The sequence below is a fragment of the Phacochoerus africanus genome, chromosome 2 (assembly GCF_016906955.1).
Source record: "Phacochoerus africanus isolate WHEZ1 chromosome 2, ROS_Pafr_v1, whole genome shotgun sequence".
In the NCBI taxonomy this organism is placed as follows: Eukaryota; Metazoa; Chordata; class Mammalia; order Artiodactyla; family Suidae; genus Phacochoerus; species Phacochoerus africanus.
The window spans coordinates 267,011,312-267,035,910 of NC_062545.1; the positions used below are offsets into that span (position 1 = coordinate 267,011,312).

At 38.7% G+C, this 24,599-nt stretch overlaps 1 protein-coding gene across 2 annotated transcripts; it reads right to left on the reverse strand.

Moving 5' to 3' along the window:
- Nucleotides 1–10,792: 10,792 nt before the first annotated feature.
- On the reverse strand, nucleotides 10,793–23,061 carry LOC125121400 (olfactory receptor 1J4-like). 2 transcript variants are annotated; one of them, XM_047769626.1, is made up of 2 exons: nucleotides 22,565–23,061; nucleotides 10,793–11,735 (listed from the first exon to the last, which is right to left on the reverse strand). In XM_047769626.1, exons 1-2 carry the CDS (start codon nucleotides 23,059–23,061, stop codon nucleotides 10,793–10,795), a joined length of 1,440 nt encoding a protein of 479 aa, XP_047625582.1. The 2 variants fall into 2 exon arrangements, with proteins under 2 accessions (XP_047625582.1, XP_047625583.1); XM_047769627.1 differs by lacking the exon at nucleotides 22,565–23,061 and adding an exon at nucleotides 16,416–16,451 and having other exon boundaries at nucleotides 10,793–11,740.
- Nucleotides 23,062–24,599: the final 1,538 nt, after the last annotated feature.

Consider the following 24,599-nt stretch of genomic DNA (forward strand, 5'->3'; position numbering starts at 1 on the left):
GGAACCATGAGGTTGTAGGTTCAATCCCTGGCCTCACTCAGTGGGTTAAGGATCCGGCATTGCCATGAGCTGTGGTGTAGATCACAGACACAGCTCAGATCTGGCATTGCTGTGGCTCTGGCATAGGCTGGCAGCAACACCTCTGATTAGACCCCTAGACTGGGAATGTCCAAATGCTATGGGAAGGACCTAAAAGAACAAAAGACCAAAAAAACTATAATAAGGTATAGAACAATCTCCTTAAAAAATTCTTTAAAAGGGTAAATTGCATGTTAGGTTTTCTTACCACATCAAAAGGCCACAAGGATATTATGAGAGAAGACATATATTAATGACCTTGATTGTGGTGGTAGCTTCACAAGTGTGTGCACCTGTCCAAACTCCTCAAAATTTTGTACATTAAATAAGTGCAGGTTTTTTGTATGTCAATTAAACCTCACAAGTTGTTTTTAAAAAAACATTCAAAGACCACATCCAGTGACCCACACAATTCATAAACCATACACATGCACACACAGAAACTCCACTACAGACACTAAGAATCAGGTGTGGTCAAACCTACCACACAAATAACATAAAAAGAAGCAACATGCACACAGCAACCCAAGCACACACAGGTGTATTGCAGATTTCCAGCCTCCATGGTCTGTTATTAGCACTGTACAATAGGACTTTCCACAAGGATGGAAATACTCTATAGATGGGTTGTCCAATACAGCAGCACCAGTCTCCTGTGGCTACTGGAGACTTGAAATATAACTAGTGCAACTAAAGAGCCCAACTTTTAATTTCAGGTCGTTTTAGTTAATTTTAATGTTATGGCCACTTGAGGCTGGTAGCACCATGTAAGTCAGTGTGTGAATCAGTCACTAAAACAAACGGTTATACAAGCAATGTAAACACACATTTTCTCTATCTCTTCTTCCTAGTCCTCACATCAACACACACAACACGGCCAAGGGATGGTTCCCCACCTTGCTCCAATCGCTGCTGGTTCAGGCTACTACCTGAGTACTCATATCTAATGCCTCCATAGCCTAAGGATAGTTTGCACTTGGATGCCTGTTTTCCATAAGGAGAACAATGAGCAGGACCCACATTTACCAACAGGACTCAGACCACATGAAACACACCACAAAGCTTATGGTTACAGAAGAAGACAACTTAGGTAATTGCCCAATTTCTTGCCTTTCTCTGGAGATGGATCCAGTGCAGGGACTAAAGGGACTGAACTACAGGAGTCCCAGAAGATGTCTCTAGTGTCAGTGACACATTGGTCTTCCCTCTACCTGCTCATGAGGAGAAGGAGAGGCCATGAACACCCTTGAACTTTGAAGAACCTCCAATGGAATCTGCCACTCCATCCACTGCAGAAAGGAACAGAGTAGTACCAGATCTTGAGACTCCCACACCACTGACCCTGAAGCATGTTGGAGCTCACATCCCATCACCATCAATTATTACATCAATACGAAACCACAAAAGACCCACAAAACCAAAGCCATCTTGAGCAAAATGGACATAACTTTAGGCATCACACTTCCTGTTTCAAACTTTAGTAAAAAATTTTAGAAATCAACACAGTATGCTACTGATATAAAAACAGAGATTTTAAAAAAATGGAAGAGAATATATAGCCCAGAAAGAAACCCACTCATATACAATCAACAGATCTTTGACAAGGGAGCCAAAAACACACAATGGGAAAAGGGGATTCCCTTCAATAAATGCTTTTGGGAAACTGGTTATCCACAAAAGCATGAAAGAGAATCCCCAACAGTGAAAACAGCTGTCTGTGCCATCCCATCCTGGGGGCTAAAAGTGTTTCCCACCTGCATTGGCAACAACGTGGCCATAAGGGAGCTATTCGGTGGCGTCTCACAGTTCACAGCCATGTTTCAACAACATGAATGGATCTAGCAGCTATTGTGCTTCATGAAATAAGGCAGAAAGACCATGGTAAATACTGTGGTCTCTCTCACTTATATCTGGAGCCTAAAAATCAAAACAAATCAAGAAAACAAAATGAAAACAGGCTCATAAATATAGAGAAGAAACCAGTGGTTGCCAGAGGGGACAGTTTCTCAGGGAGGGGGATGAACTAGGTGATGTGGATGATGAGGAACACACTTCCTGTTATAAAATAAAGAAACCTTGGGATGTCATATGCAGCATGAGGAACATGATCAAACATACTGAAAAGCATATAGGGAAGGATAGTTACTAGATTAATGACGGTGGTGATCATTTCACAATGTATGAAAATATCAAATCACCATGTAATGCACCTGAAACTAGTGTAATATTGTTTGCAAACAATATTTCCCACAGGGCCTGGACAGGGATTTGAACTTGGGCCCTCACATTAAAAGTCTGGTGCTCTATTGACTGAGTTACTCAGGCCCCACAAATTATAATTCAATAAAGAAGTAAGTAAAGATGCTTGGTGCTAGAATAATCCTCAAACTATCGTTCATAACATTGACTTTTTTACTAACATTTGGGTCCTAGACTAAGGGCTTTACTGATATTTCTTAATACCAAACATCAGTCGTACATTCCCAGATTTTTTCAAAAATTGCAGAAGCTTCATTAAGAATTTGTGTTCTTTGGAGTTCCCTTTGTGGCTCAGCATGTTAAGAATCCAACTAGTATCCCTGGTCTCGCTCATTGGGTTAAGGATCCAGCATTGCAGAAAGCTGCATTGTAGGCCATAGATGCAGCTCAGATCCCCTGTTGCTCTAGCTATGGTATAGGCTGATAGCTACAGCTCTGATTCTACCCCTAGCCTGGGAACTTCTATATGCTATAGGTGTGGCCCTAAAAAAATTTTTTTTCCTATTACCAGTGATTTTATTCTTTATCAGTTGTTTAAGTTAGCATTTGCCAGGTTCCATAGAATAAGTTACTCTTTTAACCTTTGTAATAAACTAGGTATTGTTTGGTAGATATTTTGATACTATATAACCAGTACACTTTTCTTAGTACAATTTCACCCACTATATCAAACATTCTTTGATGATACTTATTTCGAAAATTCTATTGTAAATGTGGTGGCCACATGATGATTTTCTAATTCCATCCTTTCCTCTATGATTAATAACTGTACACTCATAGGAAGAAATTTCACCTTACTCCACATTCGTTTTTTTTCATTGATTTATTTATATCATCATGGACTCATGAATTCTTATTTATTCTCTGAGTTGGAACCCACTGCTAATGTTGTTGATTTTGTAGCTCTAATATTCCAGATTTGGCCAATGGGAGCCACATCAAGCTGGCTCCTCTGTCCCCATGATTCACTGAGCAATATTTATTTTCAAGCTCCCCAAAATTTCCTTGGCCTTGTCATGTAGGCAGCAGCCATAGAACCAGCCATTTTTCTAACTCACTTTGGTTCCTCTCAGAGGAGACTGGTATTCAAACAAATTTGGCAATATGTGTGTTTGTTCATTACAAAGATTCTAAGTGAGCTCAGAGAATACAGTCAGAAAACATATATAAATGAAACATAGGATGTAGAAAATAAAAACAGTCAAACTAAAGGAATGTTTACCCATAAGAGATGAGTCAGGAGTGGGACAGAAAGAATGGGACATGGGGACCAGACAGGTATTGATATATAATTTCAACTTGTTTATGGACATTACACCCCTTGAGTTCAAGTTGTTATCTTCAATTCTAAGTTGACACCATAGAGTCCTTTCTAGCCTCTCTTTTTCCATGTACATAGCACTTTTTCCCAGTGAGGATTCAGTCCCTTTTCCAGGACAATTTTACTAATTTATTAAATATTTGAATACATGTAATTTCAAAATCTTGATCCCAAACCACTATAGTGACAAATTAACTTCAGCTCAAAATATTTGCTCACATTTAGTTGTTGTGAGAGTAGTGTATAAAGAAAATTTGATGTTCAATAATGACTATTTCTTTATTTTCCCTTAATCTGATTATGTTATTAACTCAAAATATAGCTCGCTCATTTTTTGTTTTATTCTATATTTTTAATTATCCATCACCTTGCTTTTATTTTTTAGTAGGTAAAAGATAATTCAGTCAAAACTATATAAATAAATATACTCATCTCTCCATCTTTACTAGCCTATTCCCACCCCACTGACTGCAGGTAAGCAGGCTCATTGGTTTCAAATTGATTCCTCATGTGTTTCTTCTTGTTCAATGGGAAGATACATGTATATATTCTCTTCTTTTTCTCATAGGAAGTAGCATGCTACAGATGCTCTTTTACACATTGCTTTTTTCCATTTAATAATATATATTGGGGAAAACCGTCATATTGATTCACAGGTATCTTTGCCATTATTTTTTCAGAGCTGTGAAGTACTCAACTGCAGTGAAGTTACATAGTTTCCTTTTGAAGCCCTAGAAAAAAATAGCAGTGATGAATGTACTAAATGCCACCTAATTGTATACCTCAAATGGTTAAAATAGTAAATTTCAAGTTGTGTAGTATATTATACCACAATAAAACATTTTTAAGAAAAATAAGTCATAATTTCTACATAATGCACTGAAGAGAATAATAAAATAATATTAATGTATGATTAATAGGTTAATGTAAGGGATTGGGATAATAAAATATAAAGTGAAGTGAGAATAAAAATGAAATCAGTTGTCTCAATTATAAAACATGCACATGGAAAACATAAATTCAAATGTATTCTGATTATATTGGATGTTAATAGATCAAATTCTTCAGAAATACAATGATGGTCAAACTACATAAAAATAGCAAAATCCAATTTTACACTCTTAAGAATTAACACTTTCCAGATATAAGGACATAAGGAAGTTGAAAGTGATGAAAAATAAATACATCTAAACACTAACAAAAAAAGCTGGTGTATCTAAACTAATATCAGAGGAAGTAAATGAGATGTGATGGTAGAAGCCGTGGATAAAGAGAAATCTCCCCTCAACTATAAATGCAATGGTGTGCTGTTCAATGAATAAGAAATGCCTATCTACCCTAGGAGAGCATTACATTGTAGCATTTGACAATTTCCATTGTGTAATTATGCCCATCGTGGCTCATTCAATCCACAAACATGGTGTCATTGATTTGGGAGTTGAAAAGAGATGTTCACAATCAGCTTGAAGCCAATGCAAGCCAATTTCAGCACATCTTACAGAGAAGAATCAGTCCACAAGGAGCAGGACATGATGCCAAATCAGTGTGTTCTCAATAAACATAGTATAAAAAATAAATAAGCAGAAATTGACATATACAAAAGGAGAAAAGACTAATCCACAATCATAATTATGTAACATATTTTGTGTAGGAAATAACACATATTTTATGAGAGATGAGGAAAAGGCAAAAAAAATTAAAGGTAAGGACTATTATCAATGCAAGAAACAAACAGGACATTACTGATGTATTAACACTATATATGATGGCTGAATGCATATTCATTTGAAGCTACACAATTGCCAACCATATGATAATTTTAGGAGATACATCTCACAGGGCTCATGACTTCAATGAGAGGATTTAGTAGTTGTCATTTTAGGAATTTAGTCTTATTGGTGAATATCTCTAAGGCCTGTTTTATGTCTCTGTTCCTGAGGCTGTAGATGAAGGTGTTCAGCATGGGAGTAACTACTGCATATACAACAGAAGCAATTATGTCATTGTCATTGGAGCCCCATGATGAGGAGAAAAAGTAAACATTAGCAAGTGTCCTGTAGTATAAAGACACCACAAAGCGATGGGAGCCATAGATGGAAAAAAATTTATTTCACTTTTATTTTTTTATGTCTTAAAAAGATTTTTTTATCATTTATTTAAACATATTTTTTTCTACTGTACAGTAAGGTGACCCAGGTACACTTACATGTATACATTTTTTTCTCACATTACATGTTCCATCATAAGCGGCTAGACACAGTTACCATTGCCACACAGCAGGATCCCATTTCTAATCCATCCTGAAGGCAACATTCTTCCCAGATTGACCCCAAGCTCCTAGTACCTCTCACTCCCTCCCCTTCCCAACTGGCAGCCACAAATCTATTCTCCAAGTCCATGATTTTCTTTTCTGTGGAAAGATTCCTTTGTGCCATGTATTATATTCCAGGTATAAGTGATATCATATGGCATTTGTCTTTCTCTTTCTGTCTTTCTTCACTCAGGATGAGAGCATCTAGTTCCATCCATGTTGTTGCAAATGGCATTATTTTGTTCTTTTTTATGGCTGAGTAGTATTCCATTTGGTATATATTCCACATCTTTCAAATTCAATTATCTATCAGTGGACATTTGGGTTGATTCTATGTCTTGGCTATTGTGAATAGAACATGCGGGTGCATGTGTCTTTTCAAAGGCAGGTTTTGTGCAGATATATGCCCAAGAGTGGGGTTACTGGGTCATATGGTGTTTCTATGAATTGATTTCCAACGTACCTCCATACTGTTCTCCATTGTGGTTGTACCAGCTTCCATTCCCACCAACAGTGCAGGAGGGTTCCCTTTTCTCCACAACCCCTCCAGCACTTGTTATTTGTGGACTTATTAATGAGGACCATTCTGACTGGTGTGAGATTGTATCTCATGGTAGTTTTGATTTGCATTTCTCTAATAATCAGGGATGCTGAGCATTGTTTCAAGTGCTTGTTGGCCATCTGTATATCTTCCTTGGAGAAATATCTATTCATCTATTTTGCCCATTTTCCATTGGATTATGGGCTCCTTTTTTTTTTTTTTTTTTTTTTGCTGTTGAGTAGTATAACACATTTGTATATTTTAGAGATTAAGCCTTTGCAGTTGCATCATTTGAAACTATTTTCTCCCATTCTGTAAGTGGTCTTTTTGTGTTCTTTTTGGTTTCCTTTGCTGTACATAATCTTGCCAGCTTGATTAGGTCCCATTGTTTTTTTTTGGTGGTTGTGGGTTGTTGTTTTTTTTCCCCTTTTATTTCTGTTGCTTTGGGAGACTGACCTGAGAAAACATTTGTAAGGTTGATGTCAGAGAATGTTTTGCCTATGTTTTCTTCTAGGAGTTTGATGGTGTCTTGTCTTATATTTAAGTCTTTCAGCCATTTTGATCTTATTTTTGTGCATGGTGTGAGGGTGTGTTCTGATTACATTGATTTGCATGCAGCTGTCCAGGTTTTCCAGGAATACTTGCTGAAAAGTCTGTGTTTTTCCCATTTTATGTTCTTGCCTCCTTTGTCAAAGATTAATTGACCACTGATGTCAGGGTTTATTTCTGGGTTCTCTATTCTGTTCCATTGGTCTGTATGTCTATTTTGGTATCAGTACCACACCGTATTGATGATTGTGGCTTTGTAATATTGCCTTAAGTCTAGGAGAGAGATGCCTCCTGCTTGGTTTTTTCTTAAGAATTGATTTGGAAATTCTGGGTCTTTTGTTGTTCCATATAAATGTTTGGATTGTTTGTTCTAGTTCTGTGAAAAATGTACTGGGTAATTTGATAGGGATTGCATTGAATGTATAGATTGCTTTGGGTAGTATGACCATTTTTATAATATTGATGTTTCCAATCCAGGAACATGGAATATCTTTCCATTTCTTTACATCTTTGATTTCTTTGATTAAAGTTTTATAGTTCTTGGCATATAAGTCCTTTAATTCCTTGGTCAGATGTATTCTGAGGTATTTGATTTTTTGGGGTGCAATTTTATAAGGTGTTGTATTTCTGAATTCCTTTCCTAATATTTCATTTTTAGTATGCAGAAATGTGACTGATTTCTGAATGTTCATCTTATATCCTGCTACTTTGCTGAATTTGTTAATCAATTCAAGTAGTTTTGGGGTTGAGTCCTTAGCATTTTCTATATATAACATTATGTCATCTGCATACAGGGACAGTTTTACCTCTTCTCTTCCTATTTGGATGCCTTTTATTTCTTTTGTTTGATTGCTGTGTCTAGGACTTCCAGTACTATGTTGAATAACAGTGATGAGAGTGGGTATCCTTGTCTTCTTCCACATTTTAGTGGGAAGGCTGTCAGCTTTTCACCATTGAGTATTACATTTGCTGTGGGTTTGTCATAAATGGCTTTGAAAAAACTTTGAAGTGTCTGGGTGGAAGAGACACTAAGAACTGCCATCCCTAATGAATATACAAGTCCAAGATACTACTCAAAAACAGGATGAAAAGCATCCCTCCCCCAGTATAAATGACCATCTCATTGAGGGAGGTGTCTCAGCAGCTCAACTTCAGGAGGACGGCAGGGTCACAGAAGTAGTAGTAATGATGCTTTCAGCACAGAAGGACAGTTGGACCAAGAGGTGGGTCTGCAAATGTGAATGGATACAACAAAGGAACCAGGACCGAACTACTAGGAGACACACCTCATGATGTGTGCTGTAGTGGAGAGGCTGACAAATGGTCACATCCCTGTCATTAGCCATCACCATGAGAAGGAAATTGTCAAGACCACCAAACACTGAGAAAAAAATAGATCTGGGAAATGTACCCTGCCTAGGGGATGGATTGATCCTGAGTCTGCATGTTCATGATAGACTCAGATGGATTGATCCTGAATCTGCATGAACCATGATAGATAAAAGGAAGATGTCTATGAAGGCCAAGTGACTGATGAAGAAGTACATGGTGGTGTGGAGGTGAGGGTCCAGCCTGATGAGCAGGATTATGAGCAGGTTCGCCATAATCACACCCAGGATTAGGACAAAGAACATGCTCTGCTGCTCTGGCCATATGGGGAGCCCCAGGATGAGGAATTCAGACACACCACTCTGGTTTTCCCTCCTCATGCTGTTCTTTCCTCAGCTGGGATTTGGGGAATGTGGGAAATGTCAATGAACATGCCACGATATTATAGTCATGTCCTTTGTACCATGAAAAGTCTTAACTTTTGCTACCTTTCTCTTTATTTCTTAATCGTTGGTTCATGAATCAGTCTTTCCAATTCTTGCTCCAATAATACATCAAACCCTCACATTAACCAAGTCTTTCTCCAAAGAAACCAATGGACATTCATTCTTCCTTCAATAAACAATATTGAATAACTGGTCTGTTCCATAATGAGTAGTACACAGGAGTCAACAAGAACAGAGAAGTCTCTATGTTCAAGTTTATATATTTTCTTCAAGACAGGTTCAAACCTCTGTAATTTCCTAAGATGAAAATGGGAAAAGGGAACAAAGTAAGAGGCACCTCCTTACATTTGAACATTTGAAGAGACTTACTGAAGCTATGTTATGGGCTTTTTTTTTGGTCTATTTAGGGCCACATCTGCAGCAAATGGAGGTTCCCAGCCTAGGGGTCTAGTTGGAGTTGCAGCTGCTGGCCTACACCACAGCCACAGCAATGCCAGATCCAAGTTACATCTGTGACCTACAGCACAGCTCAGAGCAATGCCAGATCCTTAACCCACTTAGCAAGGGAAGGAATTGAACATGCAACCTCATGGTTATTAGTTGTATTTGTTTCCACTGTGCCATGATGGGAACTCCCTGTCATGGCCATTTGGTATAGTTCGTGGAATCCTACCTCTTTTGAAACACTTAAAATCCCGTTACAAAAAATACCCAATGCAGGCTTCCAAGCCATTGTCAATAATTCCAGGCACTTTTCCAAGTGTTTTACATGCACTTTCAAAACAAATCTTCCCAGTGACCCAAATAAATAGTATTATACCCATTTTACCATAACAAAACAAAGTATACATTATTTACATGTGCAAAGATACACACAATTAAGTGCAACAGGTGGAAACACTACATAGCAAACCATCAAAAGTACCTTATTAACCTGATATTGCATTTCAAAGATAAGCATTTTGGACTTTATTAAAAGTATACATTGGAATATTAACTGAATGTTTGTAGCTTTGAAAAGCAAGAAGCCAAGGCATGGAAGCAATGAAAACATCCATCAACAGATGAATGATAAAGAAGATGCGGTACTTATATTTAACAAAATATCACTCAGCAATATAAAGAGTGAAATAAAGCCAATTGTAGCAACATGGATGGAGCTAAAGTTTATCATAGTAAATGAAGTAAACCAGATAGAGAAAAATATATATCATATGATATTGCTTATGTGTGCTATCTAAAAAAAATGACACAAATGAATTTATACATGAAAAAGAAATAGACTCACAGACATAGAAACAAACTTATGGTTACAAAATAAGAAAGGGGGGAGGTACAACTACTGAGTTTGGGGTTAATATATAAACACTGCTATATATAAAACAGATAACTAACAAGTACCAATAGTACAAACTTGGAACTATACTCAATATTTTTTAATATAATATAAGGGAAAACAATCTGAAAAAATATATGAGGTATATAATATATTTAAAACTGAGTCACTTTGCTCTACCCTTGCAACTAACACAACATTACAAGTCAACTGTACTTCAAATTAACTAATTAATTAATTAATCAACTAATAATTTAAAAACCAATGTCCAAGAAATGAACATAGTAACAATTAAAATATATACTTTTAAAAAGCTAATTAAAAGCCAAATTTAATAGTAACATAACTCATCAAAAGAAGCAAAATTTAAGCGCATATACACATACACAAAAAAGGAGTTTCCTGCTTTGAAGAACAGAAGTGGAATATGTATTATGGGTAATGTCATATGAAGAATTATGGAAGAATAAATGTACAAGGGATATGACTAGAGGGAAAGAGATTTTTCCAGTCATTGAAAGACAGTGAGGAAAAGTGCTAGAGATATGGGTGACTAATGCAAAATTTTCAAGGATTTTCTACTAAATTCAGTAGGTGAAATAAGAACATGGATAGATGATTCTCACTTGGCAAAAAGATTACTGTTTCTGAAAAGAATCCTCAGAGCCAATGTCATGTCCCTGTTTCTCAGGCTGTAGATGAAAGGGTTCAGCATGGGGGTGACCACTGTGTACATCACAGAAGCAATGATGTCCTTGTCATGGGACAGGCCTGATGAGGAGAAAAGGTACACTGCCATCATTGTTCCATAAAATAGAGACACCACAGAGAGGTGGGAGCCACAGGTGGACAAGGCTTTGCAGATCCCTTTAGTAGAGGGGACCCTCAGGATGGAGACCCCAATGTGGCCATAAGAGACCAGGATGCCACACAATGGAAAAATGACAACTGCAGCCCCTGCAGTGAATATGACCAGCTCATTGAGAGAGGTGTCTGAGCAGGACAACTTAAGCAGGGCAGCAAGGTCACAGAAGAAGTGGGGAATGATGTTGTCTGCACAGAAGGACAGTTGAGCCAGGAGAAGAGTGTGGGTCAGGGCATAGGCACAGGAGAGGATCCAGGATCCAGCCAACAGACAAAGAGACAGCTCTTCCCTCATGATGATGGCATAGTGTAGAGGGTGACAAATGGCCACATACCTGTCATAGGCCATCACTGCAAGAAGAAGGTTATCAACGCAAGCAAAAATTATGAAAAAAAACATCTGTGTTACACAGTGTGCAGAGGAGATGGATTGATCCTGAGTCTGCATGTTCATCAGCATCTTAGGTACAGTGACTGATGAAAAGGAGACATCTGTGAGGGCCAGGTGGCTGAGGAAGAAGTACATGGGGGTGTGGAGGCGAGGGTCCAGCCTGATGAGCAGGATGATGAGCAGGTTCCCCAGCACTGTGGTCAGGTACATGGCCAAGAACAGGACAAAAAACATGCCTTGCTGCTCTGGATGGATGGGGAGCCCCAGGAGGAAGAACTGGGACACACTGCTCTGGTTCTCCCTCCTCATGCTCCTCTCCTGTCTGCTGGGGAAGGAGGGGAGTGGGAATATCAGAGACATTGAATTCATGACTGTGGCCACCACACCAGGGCTCTCACCTTATAATGGAGGAAAAGAATAGCTGACTGCATTTCTTTTATCACCTAGTGTTGCAAAAGAATGTGACACACCCTCAACACTCAACATGATTCCTTGTGATGTAAACGAGAGCAAATTCTTCATTTTTTCTTTTTAATCAACCATGTTTCTGGCACTAAGCTACTAATTGGACATGGAGGAATAGATACAACATATAGGACCTATTCCCTCAGGAGATTAACCCGCAAGGGCACACCTGACCAAGGACTAACCAAATGAACCTGAAGCCAGATTCGCTGTGTTATGATTTTGGTTCCACCACTTTCTCACTGTAGGACTTGGGAGGCTAAATCTCTCTCAGCCTCATGTTGTGCTTCTGTTACATGAAGATGTCAATATCACAGCTTGATATATTATAAAAAGGATTCCCATAATATCTAAGAACACTTTTCTGCATAAAATAAACACCAAAAATTACATACATTGTTTTTATGAGAGGATCTGCATACTCCCTAAAAAAAAACAGTGTAAAATTCAGGAATTTATTTATTTATTTTGTCTTTTGCCTTTTCTAGGGCTACTCCCATGGCATATGGAGGTTCCCAGGCTAGGGGTCAAATTGGAGCTGTAGCCACCAGCCTATGTGACAGCCACAGCAACATGGGATCTGAGCTGCATCTGCAACCTACACCACAGCTCACGGCAATGCCAGATCCTTAACCCACTGAGCAAGACCAGGGACCAAACCAGCAACCTCATGGTTCCTAGTCGGATTCGTTAGCCACTGAGCCGCGATGAGAACTCCCATGTTCAGGAATTTAACAGTATTATGAGGTGGTCAGCATAAATGACCAAGAAGCTGACCTAAAATTTATGTTAACTCACAGTCTTAAGGTGCATTTTTGAGCACATATCCTATCACTGTGGTAAGTTCCCCACTTGAATTTGTCTAAATGCATGTGTATCTACTTGCCAAGAAATAAACCTTTATTCAGTGTATGTAACTTCATCTATCTCCATCTATATCTGATCCTACAAGTTGTCTCAGATCTGGATATTCATCATTAGGAAGATATCTGAGACTTGAGATGGGGTCTGAGAATTGAGAGATACTGAAGGATTGGGGTGTATTCTTAGAATTCAGTTACCTGGAGTTCCTGTCATGGCTCAGTGGTTAACGAATCTGACTGAGAACCATGAAGTTGCAGGTTCAATTCCTGGCCTTGCTCAGGGGTTAAGGATCTGGCATTGCCATGAACTGTGGTGTAGGTCACAGACAGAGCTCAGACCCCATGTTGCTGTGGCTGTCACATAGGCTGGTGGCTACAGCTCCAATTAGACCCCTAGCCTGGGAGCCTCTATATGCCATGGGAGTAGCCCTAGAAAAGGCAAAATGACAAAAAATAAAATAAAAAGTAAAAAGTATGAAAAAATATTCAGTTACCTGATTGACAAGCACTATTTCCCAATACTGTTCTTCACACTAATAATAATGGAAAGTTAATGAATGCAATAACAGACAAATACATTTTTCCATGATTGCCTCACTGAATTTTTCAATAGTCCTAGGAGAGAGGTGCTATTAAAACTTCACTTTTGGGAGTCCTCACTGTAGCTCTGTGGGTTAAGAACATGACCAGTGTCCATGAGGATGCCAGTTTGAATTCTGTCCTCACTCATGGTTTTAAGAATCCCATGGAGCTGCAGTGTATGTTGCAGACAGGTCTCAGATCTGTCATTGCTGTGGCAGTGGTGTAGGTCAGCAGCTGCAGCTCTGATTCAACCCCTACCCTAGGAACTGCCATACGCTGCAGGTTCAGCTCTTAAAAAATTAAAATTAAAAAAATACAAAACTGTACTATCAATGTACACAGTAGGAGTAGGAAATGAGCATGATCAGAGAGTTAGTAGCAGCTGTAGTCACATTTCTCTCCAATGCTTTTCAATATATACTGGAATCCTTGATCCTATGAACCTACTGTTCCACCATCTCTTTAGTTAGAGAAATAGTCAGGACCTTAAGAAGAAATATTTTGGGATTTTAAGGAGTGCTCCTGCTCAGATTACTGTCCACACTAATATACCTGCAGCCCTTCAGTTTGTCAATGGCTGTCATATGCCTTCTGTATCATTCAATCCATCAAACTTTATTTCTGTCAGGGAAGCAAAGAACAGTATTTTTCCCCTGCATTTTACCAACAGGAGTAGTGAAATTGCTTAAACAAGCTCACATATTTATTGCATAGTGGAACCAGGTCTCAAACATTGGTTTTCTGGTCATTTTTCACTACAGAAAATCCACCATTTCTTTTTATGGGGAGTAGAGGAGCTAAAGTGAAATGTTAAATGTGAAAAGGTGAATGTTAAAATATGCCTGGGAGAGTAACATGACATTAACCCTTTGTAAGAATCTTTCAGCAGATGCTTGCTCCAGACCAGGGAGCTGCTCAGGGTTATTACCTGACTCAGTTCATAGGGCTCAAGGAGGCAGCAGGCACTTGACTCTCCTGCCAAGCACAGGCTTCTCACTGAAAGCTGATGTGTCAGACTTAGTCCAGGATTTCACAGATCTCCTGCAGGAGAACCAGAGCTCTTAATAACACCCAGGAGCTGCAATGGGAACAGAAGGGATCAAAACAGATGTGCTACTCTGATTCCATTAGCACCACTTGCAAAGAGGTGTCTGGGACTTTCTCAGTACTGAAGAGGAGACAAAATGTAACCTAAGGCTGGGGCATTGTGAGAAAGTCTATTGAATGGGGCTGATTTTCTGCTTTTCTTAACAAATACTGTCCCTGCACAATCAGGACATAGAGAGTCAGGGATTTGGGTCTCCACAAGGAAACAATTTGCTAAGCACTTGTGATGTGCCTAGCTTCCTAAGCAGCTTACAGACAAGATTTCTCAGCAAATACCACAATCCCATGTAAGAGCACTGGATGCTGAGAATCACATGGCCAAACCCACGGCCACCAAGCTATTAAGTGGGGAAATGATAAAGATAAGAATGTCAAAGTACATGATTCCATAAATGAGGATGCCATTTTTAAATGGATTGACCAAAGGAGTGTCAAAATATTGGGCTCCCAAGATTCCTGCTGGAGGAGTCCAGTCACAGAAAATTGGATGCCAATCACTCTGCAAAGTCAGTTTCCTGTGGAGCTGCCTGTGTAGTTTCTGGCCTCAGGCAGGTGGAGAGTAAAAAAATGTGAGTATGTCTCACAAACACACACACAGAGATATTTATATCTTTGATGTGAAGAAAGGCAAGGTATGGGTTTGTTACACAAAAGTCCTCACACACTGTGACAGACACACAGCTGCCAAATGGAGATTTATAGATTTCTCTGGCTTATACTCTCACTAGATAAATAGAGTCAGGGTGTGAGTCAGCTTCACACAAATCTATCCAAATCTCACATAGAAAATACACACACACGGCACAAGTATACACACAAAACTCTCAAGAATCCTAGATCAGAGCTGTTTTTGTCACAAGAAGTCATTCATATTGGAATCACAAGCAATGCACAAGGTGTTACACATGGCACACAAGCAGCAGATGCATGTAAAATAAGCACACACTGAGGAACTTTCCAGGCTTCTCTGACCTCTGTATATCCTAGTGTGCGGCATTCATTGTGTTTGTCAGTTACACATACAGACATAGACTTGCACGACACAACACACACACAAATACACCTAATGTCTCTGATGGTCACGCACACATTTAGAGACCAACACACATGCCTGACTAGGGAGTTACCTGGGTTCGTTTTGAGCTATTCCTTTGCTCTGAGTTCAAATACCTTCTGCTTCATTCCGTTACCTGAATCCTCACTTTCTGTCCAGAAGACCCAGGATCAAAAGAAAAAGAGAAAACCATGGTGGCCTGGGGCCCTGTACAGACTGTCTCATAGTTTCTCCACTTTCAAAATGATATGCAAGGAAATTTACTTTTCTCCATCCTAAAGAGATCCCAGAGGGAATCACTCCCAGGCCCTGACTAGATAAGCAGTCCACTGGGGCAACTTCCCAACTTCATCCTGGCATTTTGGGAAGGAGGATAATTAGGGTCCACAGGGGCTGAGCTGCACCTGGTTTCACAGGAAAATGTGTCCCTGATATCATTGGTAACTTTGGCTTCTGGTCAAGTCCCCAAGAACAGGGAGTTCCCACACTGGCCATGGCCTCTCTGTCATAAGCACTGCTTCTCCCAACAGCAGTGTGTGGCACAGGGAGTGGAAGGGCTTCTGCAGGTTCCCCAACAATGACACAGTCTTCCATTAGAAAACAATATTTCTTAAAATGTGCACATCTTCCTGCTCTCCTGGAAGGTTTTGTAGGGTAAGATCTATGACTTGTTCAGGAGAAGGGGATTGACTTCATACTCTGGAAATAAAGTCTCTGGGTTCTTACAATTCTAAGAGGGCATACTTGAACAATTTATCCAAGACCACTTAGACTCATTTTCTATACAGCTGAAAAAATAATCATAGCCTTTGTGTGAGTTAAAGAATGGTTAAATTAGCACCTAATGAAAGCTTAAAATAAATGTTAACATTTATTGTCAGTGTCTTTGTATCACTAGAGATCAGCTATGGCTCACAACAGACAATTGTAATTGGTAACTGTTGAATGAATTCATCAGCTCATTCATTCCCTCATTCCCTTAAATAATCTTTATGGTTCCCACAAATGTAGTACTGATATATTCTCTAGAGACATAACATATACTAATATAATCAGGAATCACTTTCTTACAACACACATCCAATTGGAAAGTGATGCAGAGAAAAATTCAGGCAAAATGAATGGCACATAAATGGTAATAAGTGCTGTGAAATGATGAGAATCACGCATGGAGCAAGGGAGACTCATGAAGTTAAAAAAAATACACAAGTGCTACAAGATTCATTTCCAAATGAACACAGATACCCATTCAATCAAGTGGCTCCAGGTCTGTAAACTGGTTTACACCATTACACACCTATTAGACTGGTTAAAATTGGAGAGATTTCTGCTCTCAGTGTCACTGAAGATATGATGGAACTGGAACACTCATACACTGCTCAGGGGAATACAAACAGTTTGAACATTTAAAAAAAAAAGTTAACCGTTATTTAGCGCATGACCAGGTATTTGTACAAGAAAAAGAATATATATAGTTTTATATAGATTTATACTAGAAGGTTCATATCAGCTTTATTTAATAACCAAAAGCTGGAAACAGCCTAGATGTTCATCAATGAATTTGCTCTTTGTAAGTGAATTGACTTATAATATAGTACATCACAGGAAACTATACTCAATATTTTATAATAGTTGATCAGGGCAATAGATACAAGAAGAATATACATACCTATGTGTGTATAAAAATCACTTTGCTGTACTCTTGAAAATAACACTACTTTGTAAATGAAATATACTTTAATAACAAGTAAAGTCTTATGAAAGTAAAAAAAAGATAAGCAGAAAGTTTAAAAATTAAATTAATAAAAAAATTTAAAAATTAGATGTGAGTGGTTAAAACAGCTGTAGTATATCCTTAAGCTGGAATAATACTCTGCATTGAAAAGAATGAACTATTGATACAAAATACAACATGAATAAATCTCAAAATACTTATGCACAGTGGAAGAAGGCAGCAAGTAAAGAATAGACTCTATTATTCCACTGAAATAAGCTTCTAGGAGATGCAAACTAATCCTTGAGACAGAAACAGATTACTGGTTCCCCTGAGAACAGATGGGAGAAGCAAAGAGAGGGCAGGAGAGGAGACATCAGGGAAGTTCGTGATCTTGATGACTTGTGGTGATAATTTCAAGGGTGTGCACATAGGTCAAAACTAGTCAAATGACTTACTTTATTTTCTTTACTTTCTTTTAAATTAAAGTTGATTTACAATGTTGTGCCCATTTCTGTAGTATAGCAGAGACCAAATCCTATACATATACATTCCCTTTCATATATCCTCCTCCATCATGGGCTATCCCAAGAGACTGGATATAGTTCCCTATGCTATACAGTAGGACCTCATTGCATATCCATTCCAAAAGCAAAAGTTTACATCTAATAACCCAAAACACCCCACCCATCCCATTTCCCCCTCCTCCCCCTTTGCAAACACAGGTCTGTTCTGTATGACTATGAGTCTGCTTCTGTTGTGTAGATAGGTTTATTTGCATCATATTTTAGATTCCACATGTAAGTGATACCATATGATGTTTGTCTTTCTGACTTACTTCCCTTAGAATGAGACTATATTGTTGCATCATGTTGCTTCAAATGGCTGAGTAGTATTCCATTCTCTATAGACACCACCTCCTCTGTATCCATTCATGTCTTGATGGCCAGGTAGGTGATTTCCAAGTCTTGGCTATTCTGAACAGTGCTGCTATGAACATAGGGGTTGCATGTATCTTTTTGAATTGTAGTTTTATCTGGATATACATTCAGGAGTGGGATGGCTGGATCATATTCAGTTTTCTGAGTCAACTGGAATACTTCAGGTATATTAAGTTTTTTGTATTTATACCTCCATAAATCTAGGTGATTTTAAAAACACAATAACAAAAACAAGTAAGGCCATGTTGTTCCTCCATAGAATCCCTTACAGCAGGTTCCCAAATCATACTGAGAACCAAAAACTCCACTATAATAGTTAATTTTATATGTCAACTTGGATAGGCCACAGTACCGAGATATTTGGTCAAATACAATTCTAGACATTTGCATGGAGGTATTTTTGTGGATGAGATTGACATTGTAATCCACAGACTCTGAATAAAGCACACTGTCCTCCATAATGAGGATGGGCCTGACCCAATAAGTTAAGGATCTTGAGAAAAAAAAAAACCACCTCACACAGAGAAGAGACACTGCTGTCAGCAGCCTGCCTTCAGACACAAACTGCAACTTTTCTGTGGGATTCTTGCCTGCCAACATACCCTGTAGACTTTACACTTGCTAGCCTCCACAATTATAATAGACAATTTCTTTATTTTGTTCTTTCTTTGTTTCTTTCTTTCTTTTTCTTTCTCTCTTTGTGTCTCTTCCTTCCTCTCTCCCTCCTTTTTTTTTTCTTTTACTTTTTAAGGCCACACTCATGACTCATGGAAATTTCCCAGTTATGGGGCACATTTAGCTGCAGCTGCTGGCCTAAACCTCAGCCACAGCAATGTGGGATCTGAGCCACAACTTTGTCCTACACTGCAGCTCACAGCAACACCAGATTCCTGAAACACTGAGAAAGGCCGGGGTTTGAACCCACATCCACATGGATACAAGTCTAATTTATTTCCACTGAGCCAAACAGGAACTCCAAGCAAATTCTTTAAAATGTCTTTCTTTTTCTCTCTTTCTTTTTCTTCTTTTTTGGCCATCCCATGACATAGCAAAGTTCCCAGGCCAGGGATCAAATCAGATCCTTAGCTGCAACCTACACCATAGCTGCAGCAACTGGATCCTTTAACCCACTGCAGAGACACCACTAATCCCATAATGCCATAATAGGAACTCCATAAATCTCTCTCTCTCTTACACACACACACACACACACACACACACACACACGCCCTATTTGTTCTCTGGAAAATCTTGTCTAATACACCTACTATGACCTATGAATCTGGTCCTCTGATATCTCTTAATTAATCACCCACTATGCCTCCTGACTTAATCCTGTCCAGTTACAGAGCCCCAATTAATGTCCCTGGGATAGGCCAGGCACCATCTCCCCTCAGAGTATTTCTAGGTGCTGATCTTCATACTTTTGCCCAGGCAGCCCAATGGCTCACTTCCCTGTCCTCACTAATATCTTTGGATGCTACCTTCCCAGTGAGTTAGACCTAGACTACAGTGTGAAGTTATGAACCCCATCCCAGTCCTCTTGCTCCACCACCATTATTTTGATTTTACTTTTTAGGATTACACAGACAGCATATAGAAATTCCCAGGCTAGGGGTGGATTATGAGCTGTAGCTTCCTGCCTATAGCACAGCCACAGCAAGGTGGGTTCTGAGCCTCATCTGAGACCTATACCACAGCTCATGGCAACACTGGATCCTTAAACTAATAAGCAAGGCCAGGGATTAAATCTGTGTTCTCATGGATATTTGTCATGTTTATTACAGCTGAGCCATGACAGGCACCCCTTGCTCCTCACTTTTTTTTGTCTTTTTGCCTTTTCTAGGGCCTAAACCATGGCATATGTAGGTTACCAGGCTAGGGGTCTAATTAGAGCTGTAGGCTGCCGGCCTATACCAGAGCCACAGCAACATAGGATCTGAGCTGCATCTGTGAACTACATCACATCTCATGGCAATGCCAGATCCTTAACAAACTGAGTGAGGCCAAGGATTGAACCCACAGCCTCATGGTTCCTAGTCATATTCATTAACCAGTGAGCCATGATGGGAACTCTTCTCCTCCCTTTTCCTCCCTCATTTATTCATAGAAGTTTTTACTACTAGAGACTTGGAATTTATTTCAGACATAGAAAGTCATCTTCTATAGAACTTTCAGGCCAGTAAAGAAACAATAACACTATTAAAAAAATAAATTTTATGGTGTGTTAGAAGGTTAAAATCTTCTATGAAAAAATGAGAATGATAAGCTCAATCAGGGGTGCTGTAATATAAATGCTACAAGGGGATACATTTTTTTAAACTGGTATTCCCAGAATATAGAACAATGCCTGGCACATAGTAGTCAAGCAGTAGATGTTTTTGTGTGCAAAAATTATAAATTCAGGCATTTAGTGCTTTTTCATATTGGAAGTGAAATCTCTGGAGAAAAGATAACACTCATTTCCCAGACTAAAATTACTCCAATAGCTGTAGAGTGTTCACAACACAAACATCCAATTTAGAGAGAAAAACTTAGTCTTCCTGGAATGTGGAAATTTGGTAATTGGATTGCCTACTCTGTGCTCCCCTATTGTCAAAAGTACAATGAAATTAAAGTTTATTTAGGTTTAGAAAACCATCAAAAGTACTTCATTAATTTGACACTATATTGACAAGATAAGTATTTTGGACTTTATTAAGATGAAACATTAGAATCTTAACTGAATGTTTGTAGCTTTGGAAGGCAAGAAACTAAGACATGGAAGCAACCCAAATGTCCACCAACAAATAAATTAAAAAGGAAGATGTAGTAGCTCTATATAATAGAATACTACTCAGCCATAAAAAGAATGAAATAATGCCATTTGTAGTAACATGAATTGAGCTACAGATTATCATACTTAATGAAGTAAAACAGACAGTGAAAACATACATCATATGATATCATTTATATGTGGTATCTAAAAAAGTGATATGGGGAGTTTTCATTGTGACACAATGGAAATAATCCAACTAGTATTCATGAAGATGTGGGTTTGATCCCTGACCTTTTTCAGTGGGTCAGGGATCAAGCATTGCCCTTTGCTGTGGTATAGTTTGCAGAAGTGGCTCAGATCCTGCATTGCTGTAGCTGTGGTTTAGGCCAGCAGCTGTGGCTCCAATTCAAACCCTAGCCTGGGAACTTCCATATGCCTTGGGTGCTGTCCTAAAGTGCCAAGAAAAGAAAGATACAAATGACTTATGCACAAAAATGAAGTAGATAAACAGACACAGAAAACAAACTTATGGTTATCTAAGGGGAAAAGGGGAATGAACAAATTAAGAGTTAGGTATTACCATATACATACTACTGTATACAAAATAGATAATTAACAAGGGTGAATTGTATAGCACATGGAACAGTACTCAATATTTTGTGACAATATATATGGGAAAAAAATCTGAATGTAAGTATATAAATATATATATACATATATACATGCTAAAAACTATGTAATTTATTGAAAATTATTTATTTCACTCTACACATTAAACTAAAACAACATTATAAGGTACCTATACTTCTAATTAATTAAAAATCAATTAAACAACTGAAAAGGCAATGCCTAAGGATAGATGTAAATAATAAAACAAAATATATATATATATATTACAATAAAGCTTTAAAAAGCCAAATGTTATAATAATATAACACATTGAAAAATAACTCTAAACATACACATATACAAAAAGGTGTTTAGTGTTTTGAAGACCACGAGTTGAACATGCACTGTGGGTAATGTCATATTTAGGATTATAGAGAAATAATGGCAAGAGGTATGAGTAAAGGGAAGAGATTGACCCAATAACAATGACCACTTAAGGGACAGTGAGGAAGGTGCTAGAGACATGGGTGACCAACACATAGCAATTGTAGGCATTTCTAACTAGGGCAGGGAATGAAATAAGAACATGGTTAGGTGATTCTTACTTGGCAAAAAGGTTATTGTTTCTGAAATGACTCCCCAGAGCCAATGTCATGTCCCTGTTTCTCAGGCTGTAGATGAAAGGGTTCAGCATGGGGGTGACCACAGTGTACATCACAGAAGCAATGATGTCCTTGTCATGGGACTGGCCTGATGAGGAGGAAAAGTACACTGCCATAATTGTCCCATAGAATAGAGACACCACAGAGAGGTGGGAGCCACAGGTGGACAAGGCTTTGAAGATCCCTTTAGTAGAGGGGACCCTCAGGATGGAGAGCCCAAAGTGGCCATAAGAGACCAGGATGCCACACAGTAGAATAAGGAGAACCACAGACACTGAAGTGAATGCTACCAGATCATTGAGAGATGTGTCTGAACAGGAGAGCTTAAGCAGGGCAGCAGGGTCACAGAAGAAGTGGGGGATGATGTTTTCAGAACAGAAGGACAGTTGAGCCATGAGGAGGGTGTGGGTCAGGGCATCAGCACAGGAGAGGAGCCAGGATCCAGCCAACAGACATAGACACAGTTCTTCCCTCATGATGACTGTGTAGTGTAGAGGGTGACAAATAGCCACATACATGTCATATGCCATCACTGCAAGAAGAAGGTTATCAATGCAAGCAAAAAATATGAAAAAATAGGTCTGTGTTACACACCCTGCATAGGAGATGGATTGATCCTGAGTCTGCATGTTCATCAGCATCTTAGGTACAGTGACAGAGGAAAAGGAGACATCCTTGAGGGCCAGGTGGCTGAGGAAGAAGTACATGGGGGTGTGGAGGCGAGGGTCCAGCCTGATGAGCAGGATGATGAGCAGGTTCCCCAGCACTGTGGTAAGGTACATGCCCAGGAACAGAGCAAAGAATACCCCATGCTGCTCTGGCTGGATGGGGAGCCCCAGGAGGAGAAACTCAGACACATGGCTCTGATTCTCCCTCCTCATGCTGCTTTCCTCTCCTCTGGGAATGAAGAGAAATCAGAAATTCCTGGAACTTAGAATTATTCAGCATTGCAGTTACCACATGGTCACATGGTTTCTCAGAGTGACTCTGTCATGTGCAGACAGATCACATTGCACTGCACTCACACACTGATGCCTCATCCAGTCTGGTGAGAGCAACAAAACATGATTTTTCTGAACACTGACACAGTCATGTGGAGAAAGTATATGACTTCAATCAAACCCTTTAGTGAAAATAAGGAACTGCTCATTCTCTTTTTCACAAATTGGAGATATCATGATAGACAGTAGGGATGGGGTAATAAATAGGACATAGTCACTTCCATGGCTCTGCTGTGAGATTCCATATGTGCTTGTGTCTCTATTACATGCACACACACACACACACACACTCACACACACATATACTACTTAAAGCATTATTTGGAAGGTTAATGTACCATGTAAAAAATAATGTGCTCAACACACAAATTTATTGTTTTTAGAATGACTGTAAGCAATACAAAAGAAAGAAAGAAGAAATAATGAAAGAAAAAAAGAGAAAGTAAGAAGTGATGGAAGGAATGTAGAAAATAAGGTAGGAATGAAGGAAGCAAGGGAGGGAGGAAGGAAGGAAAAGACAAAAATTATGAATGTTCCTCAAAAATTCAATAGAATTTCCACATGATTAAGCAATTTTACCTCTGCTTATATACTCAGAGTAATTGGAAACAGGGGCCAAAGAAATATTTATACACTCATGTTAAACAGTATTATACGCAGAAGCCAAAAGATGGAAACAATGCATATCTTATAGCTAAATGCTTGGTTAAATAAAATGTGGTCTATACATACAGTGGAAGACTCTTCAGCCTTAAAAAGGAAAGAAATTCTGATACAGCCACAATATGAATGAACCTTGAAGACATGCTAAGTTAAATCTTGCAATCACAAAAATGTAAATACTGTAAGAGTCCATTCATATAAGATTCCTAGATGAGTCAAATTAATAGAGACAAAAAATTGAATGGCATCTGTTCAGTGGGTACAGTGTTTACATTTGGAAAGATAAAAATTTCTGGAGGTTGATGGTGGTGGTGGTTGTACAACAACATGAATTAGTGCCACAGAAATTTACACAAAAATCATTGAAATGTTACATTTTGTTACATATATTTTAACAAAATAAAAAAATTTTAATTTAGAAAATATATCAGAAGAGTCAATAAATACTGTCTAAAAATAGCAATCAAAAGAAGAATGACCCCAAAATTAAATAAATCAGCTCATTATTTAGGCAGGATGTGTAAGCAGACATCAGGAATTAAAGACAACAAAGATACACGAGGCCATCAAGCAAACTCAAGTAGCTTCCTGAAAATATGTGTTTACTTCTGAGGTCTCACTTTCACATCCAGAAAACAGTACAGGCCCAGACAATGGCCCTCGGAGATTAATTAGTAGGTCCACAGCACTTGACTCATTCCATTTTTAAAATTTTTTTCAAGAAAAACTTCCTTCATATCTGCCATTTTCTCTCT